Consider the following 19,859-nt stretch of genomic DNA (forward strand, 5'->3'; position numbering starts at 1 on the left):
TAGCCTGCCAGGCTTCTCTGTCTGTGGGATTCTCCAGGCAAAAATACTGGAATGGGATGCCAAGCCCTCTTCCAGGGAATCTTCCTAACCCAGGGATTGAACCCACATCTCTTACCTCTCCTGCATTGGCAGGGAGGTTGTTTATCACTAGCGCCACCCTGGAAGTCTGATGGAAAGGGATGTACTGCAATACTCTGAACCCTAACTTTTCCTTGTAGGCCTGCAGAAGAAGCAACTCATGCCTCTTTTGTTTTATCCAAAGCACCCAATTCTGTTAATATTTTTAGGGACCCCACTCCTGATATTAAGCTTCTTTTCCTACTTCTATTCCTATCAAACATCCATTTTCTCACTTGTTTTTTCCATGTGTCATACATTCAGCCTCAAATCTTGCTTTGGAACAAATTGGAATACAAATGGATAAGACAAATCTGCTAATCCCTGGACAGACTCTTTGATCCAGGTCCCTGTGTCTTTGTGAATGATTCTGTTCCCTCTGCCTGGAATGCCTGAGCCTATCCAACTTCTGCCCTTTATGAGCCTGGCAAACTGTAAGGCACAATATATGTGCCTTTAGCTAAGCTCTGTAAGTGGCGAAGAATAGAGACTCACTTATGTTACCTCAAATATGAGGTGGGATGGGTGAAGGGGAAGGTGTATATTTAGGGGTTTGTGGATAGATATTATAAATACATAAATAGCCTAGAATTAGACTCAGAAAACTCTTTGTTCTGAAACAGATATTGATACTAATTTCTTTCTCCATGTCTCTCATAGCTTCTCTACTTTTCTTCTTCTTTTTAATATTTATTTATTTGCCTGCACTGGGTCTTAGTTGAGGCATGTGGAATCCTCGTTGTGTCATACAGGAGATTTTGTTGTCACTCAAGGTGTCAGTAGTTGTGGCACATGGGCTTTAGTTGCTCTGCAACATGTGGGATCTTACTTCCCTGCCCAGGGATTGAACCCACATCCCCTGCATTGCAAGGCAGGTTCTTAACCACTGGACCAACAGGGAAGTCCCCTCTCTACTTTTCTTAGCAACTATATTTCATTCCCTATTTTCATTTCCCAAGCAGTCAACTTTTCTATGGTTTCAGCTCCATCATAACTTACTGTGTTTTCAGCTCATCATGGCTACTCTGGCTTCTTCTGTCTCATAAAACGTCTCCATCAGTATCTACATCCCTCCACCAGTTCTCTCTGTGGTCCCAATTCAAATCCTTGGAGAAGAAATCTGATTGTCCCCAGCTTACCTGTTCACGCTGCTGCTGCTGCTGCTAAGTCGCTTCAGTCATGTCTGACTCTGTGTGACCCCACAGATGGCAACCCACCAGGCTCCTCCATCCATGGGATTTTTCCGGGCAAGAGTACTGGAGTGGGTTGCCATTGCCTTCTCCGCACCTGTTCATGCTAGGCTGTATCAAGGAGGGATAAGGTCCTATGACTCTCTACGGAGCCAAAGCTGTGAAGCAGGGCAATTTCCCTTAGAAGGAGGTATGGTCTTTCCTTGGCTCCTCCTGTGCAGGATATAACCTGCTTTATTCAAAGTAACTTCTACATTACTTCTGCTAAGTCTTTCTCACACGTTGTGCGGAAAGGACCTCAGATATTTTCCAACCCGTTGCTTCCATTCAGGGCTGATATTTACATTACAAAAGGTTCTGTCCTTTACAAAAGCCTTTTACTTTAAGAGTTTTTTTTTTTAATAGCACATTTCTACAATGAATTTTTAAATGCATCACACTCTATGCATAACTTTTAAAGACCTTGATATAGGAAATATATTGTGGCCATGATGGAGCATTTCATACTGGACTCACCATCCCACTATGAACAGCCCGTAATCCTGGACACAATATGTGAAGCAGCTGGTCTAGGTACTCGCCAAAGCCTAAGGAAAGAACACCCAAACTTGAGTCACATGTTTATCTTTGCTTTCTGCCTTGGGTCAGTTTCTTCTCTTTTTAAACTCTTTTTTCAAATGTATAATTAATTAACTAATACTTATTCATTTTTTTTGGCTGCACTGGGTCTTAGTTGTGGCATATGCCCTCTTGTAGTTGTGGCATGCAGGATCTTTAGTTGTGGCACATGAACTTTTAGTTGCATCATGCCTGACCAGGGATTGAACCTGGGCCTCCTGCACTGGGAACATGGAGTCTTAGCCACTGGACTACCAGGGAAGTTCTTGGGTCAATTTCTTGATCATGGCTCAGGGAGAGAGATCCAAAGGAGAGCACCATGATGCCAGTGATCTCCAATGTTGGAATTAGTAGGCAATGGCTTTAAAGCAGTTGTTAAAATACATTTATGGACTAAAAAAAGTATTGGCTTAAAGGATGGGGAATCTAAGCCTCCAAAATGGAAACAATAGAAAAATAAATATCAGAAATGAAAAATTTATTGGCTAGTCCTAATAGTAAATGTGAAGATGGACCATTGAAATTATCCAATCTGAAAAACAGAGAAAAACAAGATTAGAAACAATAAAAAGCCTTAGTGACCTGTGGGAATATGTCATATTTGTATCTGTAACTTGCAAGTAGCTGGAATCCCAGAAGGAAGAAGACGAGAGGGAAAGTAGTTAAAAAAAATAATTGTCAAAAATTTCTTAAATTTGGTGGAAAACATTATTAGCAGAGGTTCAATGAGCCCGAAGCAGGATAAATCAAGGAAAACCAAAGGTAGGTCGCTCACAATCAAAAAACTGAATGCCAAGGATAAAAATAAAATCTTGACAGTAACCAGAGAAAAATGACAAAATGCACAGAATGGAATAATAGGATCATGACTGACTTCCTATCGTAAACAAAAGAAGTCAGAAGACAATGGAATGTCATAGTTGATGCACTGAAAGAAAATTACCATCAAGCCAGAATTCTATGTCCAACAGAAATATCCCTCAAAAGGAAGAGTTGTATATAAATACATTTTCAGATAAACTAAAACTGACAAAATTTGTCTTCAGCAGACCTTCACTACAGGAAGTACAGAAAGCAGGACTTCCCTGGTGGTCCAGAGGTTAAGAATTTGCCTTGCGGTGGAGGGGACATTGGTCTAATCTCTGGTTGGGGAAGAATCCCCTCTTCTCCCACCTCTGCATGGAAACAACTAAGACCTGACACAGCCAAATAAATCTTAAAAAAAAGAAAAGAAGTATGGAAAGAAGTTCCTTAAGCAGAAGGAAAATGACACCTGATGGAAGCTCTGTCTGTGGGAAGGCTCCAAAAGTACTAGTAATAGTAAATATGGGCCTAAAGGTAAAATACTAGATATTTTTGGCTTCTATTAATTTTCTTAAGAGGCATGCTGCTGCTGCTGCTGCTGCTGCTAAGTCGCTTCAGTCGTGTCCGACTCTGTGCGACCCCATAGACGGCAGCCCACCAGGCTCCCCCACCCCTGGGATTCTCCAGGCAAGAACACTGGAGTGGGTTGCCATTTCCTTCTCTAATGCATGAAAGTGAAAAGTGAAAGTGAAGTCATGTCCGACTCTTCGCGACCCCATGGACTGCAGCCTACCAGGCTCCTCCATCCATGGGATTTTCCAGGCAAGAGGACTGGAGTGGGGTGCTATCACCTTCTCCATCTTAAGAGGCATATGACTGTTTAAAACAAAAATAACACCACTGTAAGCTAAAGCTTATAATATACATAGAAATAAAATATGTGACAACAACCTCAAAGATAAGGTTGTGGTGGTAAATGGAATTAAGGTGTGATAAGGTTATTACTTTGTTAAATATGAAGTGGTATGTTATTCATTCTTAATAGACTACGACCGGTTTAAGGTACATACTGTAAACCTTAGAGCAACCACTAGAAAGTAATACAAAAAGGCACAGCTAAAAATCCAACAGAGAAAATAAAATGAAATACTAAAAACCTCAACTAACATAAAAGAAGGGAGAAGATGAACAGAGGAAAAAGCAGATTAAAAATAGAAAACAAAGGGGAGTATGGTAAAGACAACCACACCAATACTTTCAATTAAAAGGCAGAGTTTATCAAGCTAGGGGGGGAAATAAGCAAGACCCAACTTTGTGCTGCTTGTAAGAAGTATAGTTTAAGTGGAAAGACATAGAAAGTTTGAAAAATATAGGTGTGGTGAAACATACCATGCAAGTAGCAAGCATAAGAAAGCTGCATGACTATAGTATTATCAGAGCTAAGTAGGCTCCAAGACAAAGCGTATTTCCAAAGGAAAATAGGGACATTTCATAATGATAAAAGATCAATTCAAGAGGTGATATAAAATCTCAAATGTGTATGTACCTACTAATAGCACTTCAAAATACATCAACCAAAAACTGACCAGAGCTAAATGGAGAAATATAAAAGGATACAATGAGTGCTGGAGATTTTAACACTTTTCACTCAGTTGAAATATGTAGATCTATTAGCCAACTTGACCTAATTAACGTTTATAGAACCCAAGAACATCAGAATGTTAAAAAAAAAAATAGACCATACACTGGGATGTACAGTGAGTCTCTACACATTTCAAAATATTAATACCTTACAGGTTTTTATTCAATTCAAATTCAACATCAGTCTGTGACAGAAGGAATCTCAGTATACTTGGAACAGTTTGACCAAAATGAAATTAAATTAATCATAAATAGCAAATCCCCAAATATTTAGGAATTGATGAATGCACTTCTAAATGTAAAAAAAAAAAAAAATACAAAGGAAATTAAAAAACACTTTTAATTGGATGGGCTTCCCAGATGGCTCAGTGGTAAAGAATCCGCGTGCCAATGCAGTAGACATGGGTTTGATCCCTGGGTTGGGAAGATCCCCTGGAGAAGGAAATGGCAACCCACTCCAGTATTCTTGCCTGGGAAATCCCATGGACAGAGGAGCCCGGCAGGCTATAGTCCATGGGGTTGCAAAAGAGTTGGACATGACATAGTGACTAAACAACAACAATGAAAATAAAATATCACAAATTGTGGGGTCATGCTGAAGTTGGACTTGATAAAAATGTGTAGTTTAAAATGCCTACTTCAGAAAAGAAAAAAGATTTAAAATCAGTGTTCTAAGTTTATACCTTAAGAAAATAGAAAAAGATGAGCAAATTAAATCCAGAATAACAGAAGCAAAATCTATTTCATTGATTCCCTTTCTTTTATTAATTTATTCATTTATCTTATTGTTTCATAGAAACAATGAGAAAAACAATAGAGAAAATTAACAAAGTCAGAAGTTGGTTCATTGAAAAGATTGATAAAATTGATAAAACTTAGCAAGCTTAGCTCATCAAGAAAAAAAGAAAACACAATAGCCAATAACAGGAATGAAAAATGTGATATAACTACAGATTGTACAGACATTAAAAAGGGTAATAAATGGATATTATCAACAACTTTATGGCAATAAATTCAACAATGTAAATGGAATGGACAAATTTATTGAAAAATACAGTTTGCCTTAACACAAAAAGAAATGGAAAATATGAAGGCCATATCTACTTAAAGAAATTGAATTCATAATTTAAAACCTTCCCACAAAGAAACTCCAGGCCAAATGGGTTCACTGATGAATTTTATCAGATATGTCAGGAATAAATATAACACCAATCTTATACAAAGTCTTAGGGGAAACAGAGAAGGGTACAAGTTCCAATTTACTTGATGTCAGTATAATTCTGATATCAAAATCAAAACTATTATAAGAAAAGAGGATAGGCCAACATCCTTCATGAATATAAATGCAAAAAAATCTGACAAAATACTAGCAAATCTGTTCCAGCAATATATTAGAAAAAATAATATATCAGACCAAATGAGGTTTATTTCAATAAGACAAAGTTAGCTCAACATTAAAAACCCAATCAATATAGTTCTTCACATTAACAGAAAAAAGGGAGAAAAACCATATGACAACATCATAATAGATTCAGAAAAGAAGTTGACAAGATTCAACTCTTCTCTTTGTCGATCAGTTGAGTCTGACTCTTTGCGACCCCATGGACTGCAGCACTCCAGGCCTCCCTGTCCATCACTAACCCCCAGAGATTACTCAAACTCATGTCCATTGAGTCCATTGGTTGGATGGTGATGCCATCCAACCATCTCATCCTCTGTTGTCCCCTTCTCCTCCTGCCTTCAATCTTTCCCAGAATCAGGGTCTTTTACAATGAGTCAGTTCTTCACATGAGGTGGCCAAAGTATTGGAGTTTAAGCTTCAACATCAGTCCTTCCAATGAACATTCAGGACTGATTTCCTTTAGGATGGACTGATTGGATCTCCTTGCAGTCCAAGGGACTCTCAAGAGTCTTCTCCAACACCACAGTTCAAACGCATCAATTCTTCGGCGCTCAGCTTTCTCTATAGTCCAACTCTCACATCCATACATGACTACTGGAAAAATCATGGCCTTGACTAGATGGACAATTGTTGGCAAAGTAATGTCTCTGCTTTTTAACATGCTGTCTAGGTTGGTCATAACTTTTCTTTCAAGGAGTAAGCATCTTTTAATTTCATGGCTGCAGTCACCATCTGCAGTGATTTTGGAGCCCTCAAAAACAAAGTCTGTCACTGTTTCCACCGTTTCTCCATCTATTTGCCATGAAGTGATGGGACCAGATGCCATGATCCTTGTTTTCTGAATGTTGAGCTTTAAGCCAACTTTTTCACTCTCCTCTTTCACTTTCATCAAGAGGCTCTTTAGTTCTTCTTCACTTTCTGCCATAAGGGTGGTGTCATCTGCACATCTGAAGTTATTGATATTTCTCCCGGCAATCTTGATTGCAGCTTGTGTTTCTTCCAGCCCAGCGTTTCTCATGATGTATTCTGCATATAAGTTAAATAAGCAGGGTGACAATATATAGCCTTGACGTAGTCCTTTTCCTATTTGGAACCAGTCTGTTGTTCCATGTCCAGTTCTAACTGTTGCTTCCTGACCAGCATACAGATTTCTCAAGAGAGAGGTCAGGTGGTCTGGTATTCCCACCTCCTTTGGAATTTTCCACAGTTTATTGTGATCCACACAGTCAAAGGCTTTGGCATAGTCAATAAAGCAGAAATAGATGCTTTTCTGGAACTCTGTTGCTTTTTCAATGATCCAGTGGATGTTGACAATTTGATCTCTGGTTCCTCTGCCTTTTCTAAAACCAACTTGAACATCTGCAAATTCACGGTTCACGTATTGTTGAAGCCTGGCTTGGAGAATTTTAAGCATTACTTTGCTAGCATGTGAGATGAGTGCAATTGTGCAGTAGTTTGAGTATTCTTTGGCATTTCCTTTCTTGGGGATTGGAGTGAAGACTGACCTTTTCCAGTCTCTGTGGCTACTGCTGAGTTTTCCAAATTTGCTGGCATATTGAGTGCAGCGTTTTCACAACATCATCTTTTAGGATTTGAAATAGCTCAACTGGAATTCCATCACCTCCACTAGCTTTGTTTGTAATGATGCTTCCTAAGGCCCACTTGACTTTACATTCCAGGATGTCTGGCTCTAGGTGAGTGATCACATCATCGTGATTATCTGGGTCGTGAAGATCTTTTTTGTACAGTTCTTCTGTGTATTCTTCCCACCTATTCTTAACATCTTCTGCTTCTGTTAGGTCCCTACCATTTCTGTCCTTTATTGAGCCCATCTTTGCATGAAATGTTCCCTTGGTATCTCTAATTTTCTTGACGAGATTCAACATCCACCCACAGAAGATGAAAATAAGGGCCAAATGAGATGATGTACTCCAAAGTGTTCAGTAAACTGAAAGATGCTGTATAAAGGGAAAGTTTTTTTTAGTTTCATCCCTCTGCTGTACACCCTGAGATTTATAGCTTCCTTTCTGACAAGGATTTCATGGGACCTGGACAACACACTTTTCAACTATTCAATAAATGCCCTCAGAATGAGACTCAATTGGCATGCACAGCAGACCATGATAGAATAATAAAGTAATAACACTGCCTCTGGTACTTGAGGGCTTACTGAGTGCTGGGCTCTGAGTAAGGTTATTGTGCATTGTTGTATTTTATCCTCACAGCAAATCTAAGGAAAGTACTAATATTTTTCTCTTCCTTATGAACGAGAAACTGAGGATTAGTACGTAAATACCTTGCTCAAGGTCGCACATATAGTTGGTGACAGAATCAGGAATCCAGCCAGGCTTACACTAGAGCTTCAGGTTTTAAACCCTACCCTGCCTTGCCGTCTCTAGCCTTATTTGGGAAGAGGCCCATAGCTTTGGCTTCTTCCCTCTTGGTCTTCAAGGGAAGCATGAGTTTGGTCTCATGTTCCTTTTTCTGCATTCTGAGCACTATGCTAACACTGCATTAATAGGGGGGAAAAAAAACAAAACTACCCTCTTTAACTGTATTAACTTTTAAAATTCTTAATTAGCATTTTAAATTATAAAAGTAATACACATTTACATTTAAAATATTAAAACCATGAGAATGAGTATAAGGTAAACCACATTTTTTCCCTTCCCTGCAAATCCCCAGTCACATTCCCTGGACCAAACCACTCTCAACAGAACCTATATTATTCTTCCAGAAATTTCGTGTGTGCACACATTCTTAAAGTAAGATGATGGGTCATCTGTTTATGTAACTTGCTTGTTTATTTAACAATAAAAAAAAGCTTGGAGGCTTTACATAACAATACATAAATTTACCTCATTCTTTTAAAAATATACATAATATCCCATTGAATGGCTATACCATAATGTATCTCACTAGGCCCCTATCGATGAATATTTAGTTTTTTTCCCCCATTTTTGAAATATTACCAAAAGGCTGCAGTGAGCAATTTTGTACATACATCTTATGCATATGTATTATAGTATGCATAAGTATACTTATGCATATAGTATGCATATATATATAGTATATATATAAATACTATAGTGTTTATATAGGAAAAATTCAAAAAAGCAGAGTTGCTGAGTTGAGAGGTATATGCATTTGAAATTTTGGCAGATGTTGCCAATTAACCCTGCATGAGTTGGCATGCCCACAATAGTGTATGATAGTACCTGTTAGCCTTTATCTTTGTTGTTGTTCAGTCGCTAAGTCGTGTCATACTCTTTGTGACCCCATGGAAGCACACCAGGCTTCCCTGTCTTTCACCATCTCCTGGAGTTTGCTTAAACTCGCCCATTAGTCGGTGATGACATCCAGCCATCTCTTCCTCTGTTGCCTCTTTCTCCTCCTGCCCTCGATCTTTCCCAGCATCAGGCTCTTTTTCCAGTGGGTCGGCTTTCCGCACCAGGTGGTCAAAGTATTGGAGCTTCAGCATCAGGCCTTCCAATGAATATTCAGGGTTGATTTCCTTTAGGATTGACTGGTTTGATCTCCTTGCTATCCAAGGAACTCTCACCTAGTGTTTCAAAATTTTGAGATCTCCTTCAACCATACTTATTGAGCACCTTCTGGATACTTTAGACACTGCACTAGGCTCAGGGATTTGAAATGCAGTCAGTGAAGCTGGAGGAAGATTTGTTGGTAAATTACTGTTCCTTTGGGACTAAGAGCTTTTACCCTTTTAGAAGCGGAAACTACAAGCTGGTGAGGTATTTAGTTTCAATTTAGCTTAATGGAAATCTGTTAGGGAGTTTTAAAATAAGGACAGAGACAACTGAAATGGTGAACAAAATCTCCTGGGGCCCCAGGAAGGAAGATGCAGTGTCTGTGGGTTTGCACGCTTCAAAGAGCCACTCTTTCCAGAAAAGAACTCATTTCATCAAAGAACTCTTGGGTGGACAAGTGAGCTGCTGAAGACTTGTAGTCATCCCTAGGGCAAGTGCTTCCTAGTAAGCAAAGGGACAGACAGATCCTGCATGACTAGGGCAGAGCAGGGTGTATAAGTGGGAATAATAATGCTACCAACAGTCCTTTATTGGGGACAGACTCTGGCCAGGCACTGCAGTTTGCATTTTATGTACATTGACTCATTGAATCCTCATGACTGTGGGCTATGATTGCCTTCAGAGGGCATTGGTATGATGCCCATTTAAGAGGTAAGGATACTGAGAAGACAAGTAACTTGCCTAGCAGATGGCAGAGAAGGGACTCAAACCAGGTACGGTCAATTAAAAAGCCCATATTTGGGCCCCATGGATACATCTGATCACATACTTGTTTTTAAAATAATATCTTCATAATAGGGAGCAGTTTAAGGATTTTTGATCTCCTGACTTACCCCTAAAATATATTCAGGGACAGCTGGATTGCTTACACTGTGCAGTATGTCATGTATCAAAACAAGTCTGCCTGCATGCTGACTTGCTTCAGTCATGTCCAATTCTTTGTGACCCTATGCTCCTCTGCCCATAGGATTCTCCAGGCAAGAATACTGGAGTAGGTTGCCATGCCCTCCTCCAGGGAATCTTCCTGACCCAGAGCTAGAATGCCTCTTATGTCTCCTGCATTGGCAGGGTGGTTCTTTACCACTAGCGCCACCTGGGAAGCCCCAAAACAAGTCTAAATAAATGCCCAGTGTGTGCTAAGTGGCTTCAGTCATGTCTGAACAACACCTGAACAACACGCCTGAACAACACCACAACATGTCTGAACATCTCTTTGCAACACCATGGGCTGTAGCCTGCCAGGCTCCTCTGTCCATGGGATTCTCCAGGCAAGAATATTGGAGTGGGTTGCCAAGCCCTCCTCCGGGAGATCTTCCCTAGCCAGGAGAAGAACCTGTGTCTCTTAGATCTCCTGCACTGGCAGGCAAGTTACCACTAGCACCACCTGGGAAGCCCCAAATGCCCAGTAGGTGGCAATAATAATCATCTGTTACACTGAATTTTCTTTTTCAAAGCACCCTTCCATGGCTGTGGCAGGAAAAGAGTTGGAGATGTGGTGGATGCCATGTTAGGGATTTGGGGATTCCACTCTTGGATGACGGGGAGCCCTTAAAGGCTTTAAAGTAGGAGAGTGATCAAGTTTACGTTTTAAGAAGATTACTTACAGTGATTAAGAGTTTGGGTTCATGTTCTGGTCAGCTCTGGGTCAGTTGTTTCATCTTGCTCTATGCCTCAGGGTCCTCATCTGTAAAACAGGAATAATGATGTTGTAATCCTTCCCTATAGGATGGTTATGAAGATTAAACGAGATCATGTACATAAATTGCTTAGTAAATGACTGGCCCAGGGTCAGTGCTCAATAGCTGAAAATGGTGATAGATATAATTATGAGAGTGGAGAGAAAGTGGAGTTAGGGTAATCAAATGTAGTTTGGCAAGAGGGAGTAAGGACTTGAATTAAAGGGGGATATGAATGGAGAGGATAGTTATAAAAGATATTAAAGTGATAGAATTGTTAGACTTAGAAATATGATGCTAGTAAAAGGATGAGGGAAAGACAGGTAACTGATGGCTCCCAGTTTCCAACCTGGGTGCTTGAATGGTTGTACACTTGAGTGAGATAGGAAATACTAGAGGAGATGGAAGTTTGGAGTGGAAAAAAAAAGATGATGGTTGGGGTGTAAAAAGAACACAATGAGGTTGATTTTTTAAGATAATGAGTTTGAGTACTCGGTCACAAATTTGAAAATCTAAGCTTTGTTATTTGAGCTTCATGACAAAGAAGAAAATGAATCTGTGGGTGGGCATAAGAGCACCCAGGAGAATGTGTAGAAACAGAAGACCAGGGGGTCAAGCACCCATTCCTGGAGGGGTCAAGGATATTGATAAAGAACTATTGGGGGTGGGGAAGTTTCTAGAAGGAGCAAAGGAGCCCTCAGCAACCTCTAGGCAGTGGAGTCATTACCAGTTCCTGCCCTCAGGATGCTCACACTAAAATCTCTTAACAGTGAAAATAGAAAAGTGCTTTACTATGAAAGAGTTCAGGATGGGACATCTGTTATCCCATTGGTCATCAGGGTTACTCTGACTGCCCTGGTGGTCTGGAGGGGGCACCACTCCGTCATGGGCTCCTCCCTTGACCTCACAGAATGACTGAAATGCTGCATCCAAGAGTAGGGGGTCTTCTTTGGTCACTGTTTTAGAATGGGGGATCTCCCTTGTTGGAATCTCCTAGCTGCCTCTGATGTGCACTGCACTATCATGTTTCTTTTCATAATTCTGTCCCCTGTTGCAGAACAAAACCTGGAGACGACAGAGTATCTATTTGAAGTTACATTTCGTCCTTCATCTCTCCACAGCCAATGCTAATGGTGGTGATGTGAGGCGGAACAGATCCTTGCTCAGAGTGCAGACAGAAAGAATAGAGGGAGGTAGGAGAAAGGTCAGGATTAGATGATGGAACTAGCAGAGGCTAGCTGGATAGGGTTTTGTTAGGCCAACATACTGGGAGCCGAGATAGGGCTTCCCAGGTGGTGCTAGTGGTAAAGAAACTGCCTGTCAATGCTGGAGATGTAACGGACACAGGTTTGATCCCTGGGTCAGGAAGATCCCCTGAAGGAGGAAATGGCAACCCATTCCAGTATTCTTGCCTGGGAAATCCTGTGGACAAAGGAGCCTGGCAGGCTACAGTCCATGGGGTCGCAGAGTGGGTCGTGACTTAGCATGCATGCACAGAGTGGAAACAGAGAGGGAGAAGGAGAAGACGGCTTTCTTGGCAGGAGGAATGGTAAAAGTGAAGATGCAGAAGTGGGAAAGCAGAGGCCAAGCTCAGGAAATGTGAGTACCTTGCTGGTTTGCATCTCAGAGTGGCGGGAGAGCAGGCTGGACCGGAGATGCGGGGTCGCATGATAGAGTTCCAAGGGCCAAATGAGGGACTTTGGGCTGTCTTCTTCTACAGTTTGACAGCTTCTGGGAGGAACCCTCAAAAACCTTTCAGGAATTCAGGCTTGTCTGCCTCAGGCTTCTCCTTCTGAAAGACCAAGGGCCCAAGGTGGCGGCCTGACATTCAATCTCCTTTGTCATGGTTGGGAAGTCAGGGCTGTAGCTGATTTCATTGGCCTGTTTTGCATTTATTATAGTGTGGCTTTTACAGTGTGTTAATTGAAATATTTCCAACTGCCAAAAACAATTACACTCAAATTGCCTCGTCAGTTCTTTTATTGCCAGATAAATGTTTTACAGACATATTTACAGGGGGCAATGGTAACTGGATCTCATTTCCTATTTAGGTCTGGCAGCCTGGGGTGAGGTTGGCCCTCCAGTGCTCTGTTGTGGGCCAGAAAACGGTTGGACATTGTGGCGCTTCCATCTCATTACCTTAGGGATCAGAGGCTCTTCAAAGGAAAGCCGCTTTCTGGCTCATGTGGCTTAGCCTCAGAGGAGGGTTCCCATCCCTGGAAACCTAGGCGGCCTGGCAGAAATCTGAATCCTGCTGCTGCCCTCTCAGCAACAATCCCTGCCTAAACCAGGACATGCCCTTCTCACCCTCTGGAATCCCCTCCCCATCCGCCATCAAAGCCTCACCACAGCCCCTGCCATGGAAGAGTTGCGGGAGTCCTTCCGGTCTAACCCCGCACTTTGCATTTGGGAAACTAGGACCCAGAGACCTCCTCTAAGATCACTCAGGTGGTCAGCGAGAGCTGGGAGCCGAGGTCTCTGCCTGGTGTGCGAGGCTGTCACTAACATGTGCCCTTTGCTCTCTTGACTGCCTTGTCCCCTCCTTCAAGGCCTAGATCTGCTTCTTCCAAGCTTACCACTCCCTCCACACACACACATCTCCAGTCTCCACTGATCTCCTTCTTGCTCCATCACCTGAAACAACTCTTTGTTCAGTGTCTATACTGCAGGATTTGTTTTATTTTTTTGGTGGAGCATTTTATAGTTTCTGTTATTGTTCTGCTCTTGCCATTTCATATGCTGTTTTCCTCTTCTGGACAGCCTTTCTGAAAAACATTTTCTCCACTTGGATAACCCATACTTGTCTTTTGATACTGAGCTGAGAAATAGCGACCTCAGCGAGGCTTTCTTGTGCACCCAGGCTGGGCAGGTGTCTCCATGCGAGAGCACCCTGGGCACGTGTCTCTACCACTGGCACAGAGCAGACTTTCAAGAGAACGTGCTGAGTGAATGAGTGAGTAAGTAATGAGCACTGATCGCATGCTTCTGTCCTCCATGGACCCTGAGCAAACAGGGGTAGGGGCCTCATCTCTCTTCAACTTTGTCTCACTGCCTAGGTTAGTCCTTGACACGTGAGTAGATGCTCAACAAATGTTTATCTAGTTGAATCCAGCATGCTACTCTTGGGACTTCCCTGGTGGTCCAGTGGTTAAGAATCCACCTGCCAATGCGGAGGACACAAATTCGATTCCTGGTCTGGGAAGATCCCACATGCCACACGGCAACTAAACTTGTGTGCCCCAATCACTGAGCCTGTGTGCCACAAGTACCGAAGCCTGCGTGCATCAAATCCCATGCTCTACAACTAGAAAAAGCCCACGTGCAGCAACAAAGACCAGCACAGCCAAAAACAAATAAATAAATAGATAATTTTTTTAAAAAGCATGCTACTCTTGGGAATATAAAATTTTAGCATGCTAGAAATGGAAGGTCATCACATCCAATCTTATGCGTCCTACGGTAGATGAGAAAACAGGCTTCAAGAGGAGAAACATTTTCCCGGCGTCATGATTACTAAGGGGTTTGATGGCATTCATTCATATATTCAATAAGTGTTTTGAACACCTGCTATATTCTGAGACAGCAGTGTACAAAGCAGCGTACCCAAACCTTCATCATAAACAACTGTTTATAAATATAATCTGCCTTCGGAATCCCCTTAATGCCTGGCACAGAGGTGAGCACTTAGTATATGATTTCTAAAAATGTTTGTTGAGCTAATTGCAGATAAGAAATGCCAGGCAGTAAGTTACCCATTTGCTCTTCAGGGATCAGTCTCACTGATGCTGGAATCAGGTTGCCTCAGGTATAGGGCCTCCTTGGCTGGGCACCTGTTGCCAATGAGAAGACTATCGGTGAAATTTGAGGAAGCTCAGTGCTTCTTGTCTTTGAGGTCCTTGGGTAGAAGCCCCCCTGTAATTCTCTTTCTGATATTCCTATGGAGAGTGACTTATGACCTATCTTCTGTTTCTGTTCTTTTTTCAGAGTATCAGCATGGGCAGAGGAGCCAGGAAGAGAGTAAGTCCTAAGACCACGCAGTTTCTCAGCAAAAAGCTAATAGCATTTCTTCTGTTGAAATATTAGTTATATCTTTTTAAAGAAAAGCAAAAAGAATGTTAAAATTACCCTTAAACCTATCCCTCCGGGAAACCTCTTAGTTAACATGTAATGCTGTATCTTCCTGGATATTTCTATGCACATATAAAAATTACATGTATTTATTTTTAAATGGAGTCAAACTGTATGTTCTTTTATAATCTGTTTTTTACATACTATTTAGAGTAATTTCCATTGTCAATAAATATACTTTCATGAAATCAATATTTTACCTTATGTTCATTAAGGCCATTCCATAATTTTGTTCAACCATGCCCCATCGTTGGACATTTAAATATTTCCTCTTTTTCACTATTATGATCAACCCTCCAACAAACATTCATGCATTTAAATCTTTAGGCCTATCCTTATTTTTTTTCTTAATATAAATTCCTATACATAGAAATTTGGGTCAAAGAGTACAAACAATGTGTTGGCCAAAAAGATAGTTCAAGTTTTTCCTTAACATCTTATGGAAAAACCCAAACAAACATTTTGGCCAACTCAATACTTATTAGGCTTTTGATAAATATTTCCAAATTGCTCTTTAGAAAGGTTGTACTAATTTACAGGTGCCCATTTTCCCACAACCTCGCCAACATTGGCTATTGGTTTTGTCTGTTTGGTTCTCTTTGGTTTTAGTTTTCAACAGTTTTTTTGTTTCATTTTGTTTTGCTTGCTTGCTTGTTTGTTGTGTTCTAAATGTACTGGTTAGGATGGTTTCACATCCATCTGGATTTAGGGTGCTTTTAGTGCTGTCTCTGTCTGAAGGAGCATCCTTCTGTGAGCCTTGCAGTTCCTCCTATAGGCTGGCTGAGGACAGTAGAGCAGCCAACACATGAAACTATTGTTTGTGCGTGTTGGCTAAAGACAGTGGTGATTTTACAGATTCCTGGGCATTTCACATCCATGAAGTAGGAATAGGGGCTCTGCACCAGGCGCTTCTTCTTGTGTCTCCTCTTCTGGCCAGGGATGAGGGAGATCCTCTGTGTGTTCTCATGGGGAAGCAGTCACCGCCCTTCACCAGTTTAATAATGAAAAAATTGCATTGTTTTATTTTGCATGAATTTGATTGCTAATGAGGGTGAATATTTTTTAATATGTCATAGGCCACTGTGGCAAGGTATTTAACTGTCTATCAGGGAAGGGGAAAACTTCTAGTTATTGATTTTTTTTTGCTTCAGGGCTTTGATAGGACAATGAAGCTTCAGGTTACAAAGTACTGGGAGTATTACTGTCAGAGTAACCTTAAGGTGGCAAACTGGAAGGTAAAATGTAAATGAGAGTTGAAGTAGCTTAAAGAATGTCTGGGGGCCTTTTCACAGCTGGTCTTGGCTATTAGCTTCCAGGCTGCATGGGAAGCAATAAGAAGGAGCCAGTTTTGGTCTCGTTCCTGGGACCAAAGACCCACCGCAATATTCCAGCTAAACCCAGACCCCCAGGGCTGAGGTTGCCATGATCTTCCAGCAATGAGAACTCTGGTCTGAGCAGTTCCTTTGGACCCTCTCATGAGCGCTCTATAGTATGCTTTGTGTTCTATGTCTTGGGGCAGAGCGTGGCTTCTGGGAGGATGGTGAATGAAAGGACTTCCTGCAGTGCTGCTTGCTTGTCTAAGCAGGTAGGGCTCTTGTTTCTCATGTGAGGTTTTTGTCCAGGATGAAGACTCAGGGACCGAAGTAGGGGAAGGGACAGATGAATGGGCGCAGTCCAAAGCCACAGTTAAACCCCCGGACCAACTGGACTTGACTGATGCGGTAAGTGAGCAGCATCTTACTCCCACCCCTTCCACCGCCTCCAGCCTTGGAGAATGACTCTGCACAGAACCTAGGTTACCAGATGTCTGCTTACATCCCAGGGTATCTTCAGAGAGGGTGGGGGCCTCTACATTTGACCCTCTTGGTATTTCTCTCCCTCAGGAGCTGAAGGAGGAGTTCACCCGGATTCTGACAGCCAACAACCCACACGCACCCCAGAACATCGTCAGGTACAGCTTCAAAGTAAGTCATCCTCTCTGGGGTAGAGGCCTCTGGGTGCTCCTTGGCTTGGTGACTTGCTATGTTGCAAAAGCCCCTCAGCTCTTTTTTAAAAAATTTAATTTATTTTTGGCTGTGCTGGGTCTTTGCTGCTGCGTGCAGGCTTTCTCTAGTTGCAACAAGGGAGAACTACTCTCTAGTTGTGGTGTGAGGGCTTCTCATTGCAGTGGCTTCTCTTGTGCAGAGCACAGTATCTAGGGCAAAGGCTTCAGTGATTATGGCACATGGGCTCAGTAGTTGTGCTCATTGGCTTAGTTGCTCCACAGCATGTGGGATCTTCCAGGACAAGGGATCAAACCCATGTCCCCTGCATTGGCAGACACATTCTTAACCGCTGGACCACCAGGGAAGTACTGCCTCTCAGTTCTTGCAGAAATCACCTTTAAAGTGAGTTCTCTGACTGAAACCCTGAGATTTTACATGGAGTTTTCTAGAGATTTTTGAAATTTCTTTACGAATCTTCCTTCATTCTCACCAATTACATTGTCTTAAGTGCCCTGCCGAGCCACTCTTTTCAAGAATCCTGAAGTGAATAATTTGGTAGGAAAAGTACTTTCCAAATGTATGTAATGTTTTAGTCACTAACATCAGTCATTGGGTTTCCAGAAGCCAGTGTGCCAGTGTCAGGTCCTATATTAGAACTTTTACATAGGATATCTCATTAATCCTCAGGTTTTTTTGCTATGGAACAATTTTTACCTTTATTTTATGGAAACCAAGGGTAAACTAGATAAAACAAATTACAAAAGTCACATAGCCAGGATTCAAAGCAGAATTTGAACTAGTTTGATTGACTCTAAAGCAACATTACACTGCTTCTTTAAAAAAAATGGTATGTATACATACACACGTACAGATACAGAGTTTTGAATGTATAAAAGAAATCTAGAAACCCATGGTACTAGTTTCAAAAGATTTGTTTTTGTTGTTGTTTGCTTCAAAAGACTTGAAAGAGCAATGAATATACAATGGAAATTAAACCTCCTTCTCCTGTCCTTTTCCTTGGGGACAGCACACTATGAGCAGTTTCTCTTTTTTAAAAACAGTTTTATTGAGATATAATTTACATACTATAGAGTAACCCACTTAAAAGTGTACAATACAATGGCTTTTTGTATATTTACAGATTATGCAACTATCACCACAAGCAATTCTAGAACGTTTTCATTTTCCCCCAAAGAAATCCCATACCTCTTAGTTGTCACTCCCTAGTTTTCCATTTCTTCCAGCCTTAGGCAACCACTAATCCCTTTTCCAGCTTTATAGATTTGCCTCTTCTGGACATTTCATACAAGAGAAATCAAATAATATGTCATCTTTTGTGACTGACTTCTTTCATTTAGCATACTGTTTTCAAGGTTCATCCATGCTGTAATATGGCCCGGTGCTTTATTTCTTTTTATTGCCAAATAATATTCAGTCGTATGACTATATCATATTTCATTTACTCATTCATCAATTGATGGATATTTGGATTGTTTCTGTTTCTTGGCTATTGTGAACAATGCTGCTATGAACGTTCACATACCAGTTTTTGTGAATATTTTTGTGAACACATTGCTTTTTATTCAAGATTGAGTAGGCACCTCCACAGAGAGGTTGGGACAAATTCAGGTGTATTTCTTGAGAGGTCCCACTCATGATTGTGCTCATGGTGTCCCTCAGGCAGCCCGTTAAGGGGCAAGGGGTGGTTGGCAGAGAGAAGCTGCCTCATGTCCCTGAGCTTATGCTGGAGTGCAGCGCGCCCAATGAGCTCTTGTTCTTTTGACCTCCGAAAGAGGATCTCTTTGGGACTCAGTGGGAGGCATGCTACAGGTAGAGGATTGGTGTCAATGCACCTTTCTTGCCCTCCTGGAAGCCCAGTTATTAGAAAAGATTCCCGTGAGTCAGCTGCCAGCTGGGTAGCCGTGGGCTCCCAAGCAGGCTCACCTCCTCCAACCTTCTAACAGCCTCCCAGGCCTGCCTGGCACTCCTCCCACAGAGCTGGCCTCCAAGTCCTTCCCTGAGATCTAAGAGCTTTAGGTCTCCAAAGCTATTACTTTCCCTTGAAGTGCTGGCCTGGGGAGGCAGAGTGTTCAGAACTAAGTATGCCTCTCCTCCTTGCACAGAAGCAATGGAATCTGAATTCCATCCCTAAATTGAAGTGGAAGGTCCTAGTCACTACTGGGGACAGGATGAAGGTGACATCTCAAATGACAACTATATGGATAATTTATTCCCATGGACATCTCCATTGTCAAAATAATAGCTAGTATTTTTACTGAGCACTTATTATGTGTCAGACACTCTGTTTTGAGTGCCTGATAGATTGCTTTCATTATTTTCAATACTTAACTATCCTGCAAACTACTCATTCTCATTTTGTAGATGAAGAAATTAAGGCTTAGAGTGGCTAAGCCTAAGATCATGCAGATAATAGGGAGCAGAACCAAGATTTGGATCCAATTCTGCCCGCATCCATAGACCATGCTCTTAAGCACTGCACTGTCCCATCTCCCCATCCATCTGTGTTACTGAGAGAGGAAGAGCTTTATGGTGACTTTTAAAGGCAGAGTGTCCCATTCTGTGTGCAGAAATAGTGATTCTTTCTGTTCTCCAGGTGGGCCTAGTACCAGCCCATGGGTTGGTTTCCTCTGTGGTGAGTTTACCCCAGTGTGCCATATAAAGGTAATAATTTCCTCTATGACTTGAAAAGGGTTGGGGACTTCCCTCGTGGTCCAGTGGTTAAGAAT

General features: G+C 41.6%; 1 protein-coding gene and 1 pseudogene across 3 annotated transcripts in view; one reads left to right on the forward strand and one right to left on the reverse strand.

Annotated features, from left to right (window-relative positions):
• DNAI1 (dynein axonemal intermediate chain 1) overlaps window positions 1–19,859 on the forward strand; it is a 66,901-nt gene that overhangs the window by 6,631 nt on the left and 40,411 nt on the right. For all 3 annotated transcript variants that reach the window (XM_081519416.1, XM_081519423.1, XM_081519431.1), the window contains exons 2-4: window positions 14,984–15,016; window positions 16,750–16,848; window positions 17,011–17,091. In XM_081519416.1, the coding sequence (XP_081375542.1) occupies window positions 14,984–15,016; window positions 16,750–16,848; window positions 17,011–17,091 (213 nt within the window). The remainder of the gene's footprint in view (window positions 1–14,983; window positions 15,017–16,749; window positions 16,849–17,010; window positions 17,092–19,859) is intronic.
• LOC145517562 (small ribosomal subunit protein eS27-like pseudogene) lies at window positions 15,844–16,005 on the reverse strand (annotated as a pseudogene).

This window comes from Giraffa tippelskirchi, chromosome 1, assembly GCF_054371585.1.
Source record: "Giraffa tippelskirchi isolate mGirTip1 chromosome 1, T2T-mGirTip1v1.2.pri, whole genome shotgun sequence".
Lineage (NCBI taxonomy): Eukaryota > Metazoa > Chordata > Mammalia > Artiodactyla > Giraffidae > Giraffa > Giraffa tippelskirchi.